Source organism: Penaeus monodon, chromosome 28, assembly GCF_015228065.2.
Source record: "Penaeus monodon isolate SGIC_2016 chromosome 28, NSTDA_Pmon_1, whole genome shotgun sequence".
In the NCBI taxonomy this organism is placed as follows: domain Eukaryota; kingdom Metazoa; phylum Arthropoda; class Malacostraca; order Decapoda; family Penaeidae; genus Penaeus; species Penaeus monodon.
In genome coordinates this window covers 18,383,206-18,383,749 of record NC_051413.1, presented here as the reverse complement: position 1 = coordinate 18,383,749, position 544 = coordinate 18,383,206, and the positions used below count along the sequence as shown (strand labels likewise).

At 45.8% G+C, this 544-nt stretch overlaps 1 protein-coding gene across 1 annotated transcript in view; it reads left to right on the top strand.

Moving 5' to 3' along the window:
- LOC119591089 overlaps positions 1-544 on the top strand; it is a gene marked incomplete in the record, with an annotated part of 53,715 nt that overhangs the window by 49,008 nt on the left and 4,163 nt on the right. Inside the window, 1 exon segment of the mRNA XM_037939810.1 lies at positions 259-315. Coding sequence (XP_037795738.1) covers positions 259-315 — 57 coding nt within the window.

The window sequence follows — 544 nt, the reverse complement described above, 5'->3', positions numbered from 1 at the left end:
ATTCGGAGGGTCTGGAGGCTACGGCGGCAGAGGATTCGGAGGAGGTGGATTTACCACTGGACACGGAGGTGGATTCGGCGGAGGACGCGGCAGTGGATTTGGAGGATCCGGAGGTTATGGCAGCAGAGGATTCGGAGGAGGTAGCTTTGGAGGTAATGCTTCTAGAAGTTTCCAAGTCTAAACTCATTGATAACATGAAATCTAAATGTGTTTAGTTGCACTAGGCAATCCACTCTCATGAAATCCTTGTGCTATCAGGAGGCCATGGAAGCTTCGGGGGAGGCTTCAGTAGCGGTCGTGGAAGCGGCTTTGGAGGTAAACCGTCTACTTGTTTCTGACATGGTGAAAAAGTGCTTTGAACTTTTTTATTATGGTATTCACTTTCAGTCGTTTTCATTCGAAATCTCTCTTTTCAGGAGGATATGGCAAGTAGTCTTTCCCAGAGCCTTCTCGTCGTCTTCTCGCCGATCTATTTTTGGATTAAAATCTTACCAAACACAATTCTTTCCCTTGTTCTTACCTTTTTGTGTGTTTTATAAACACG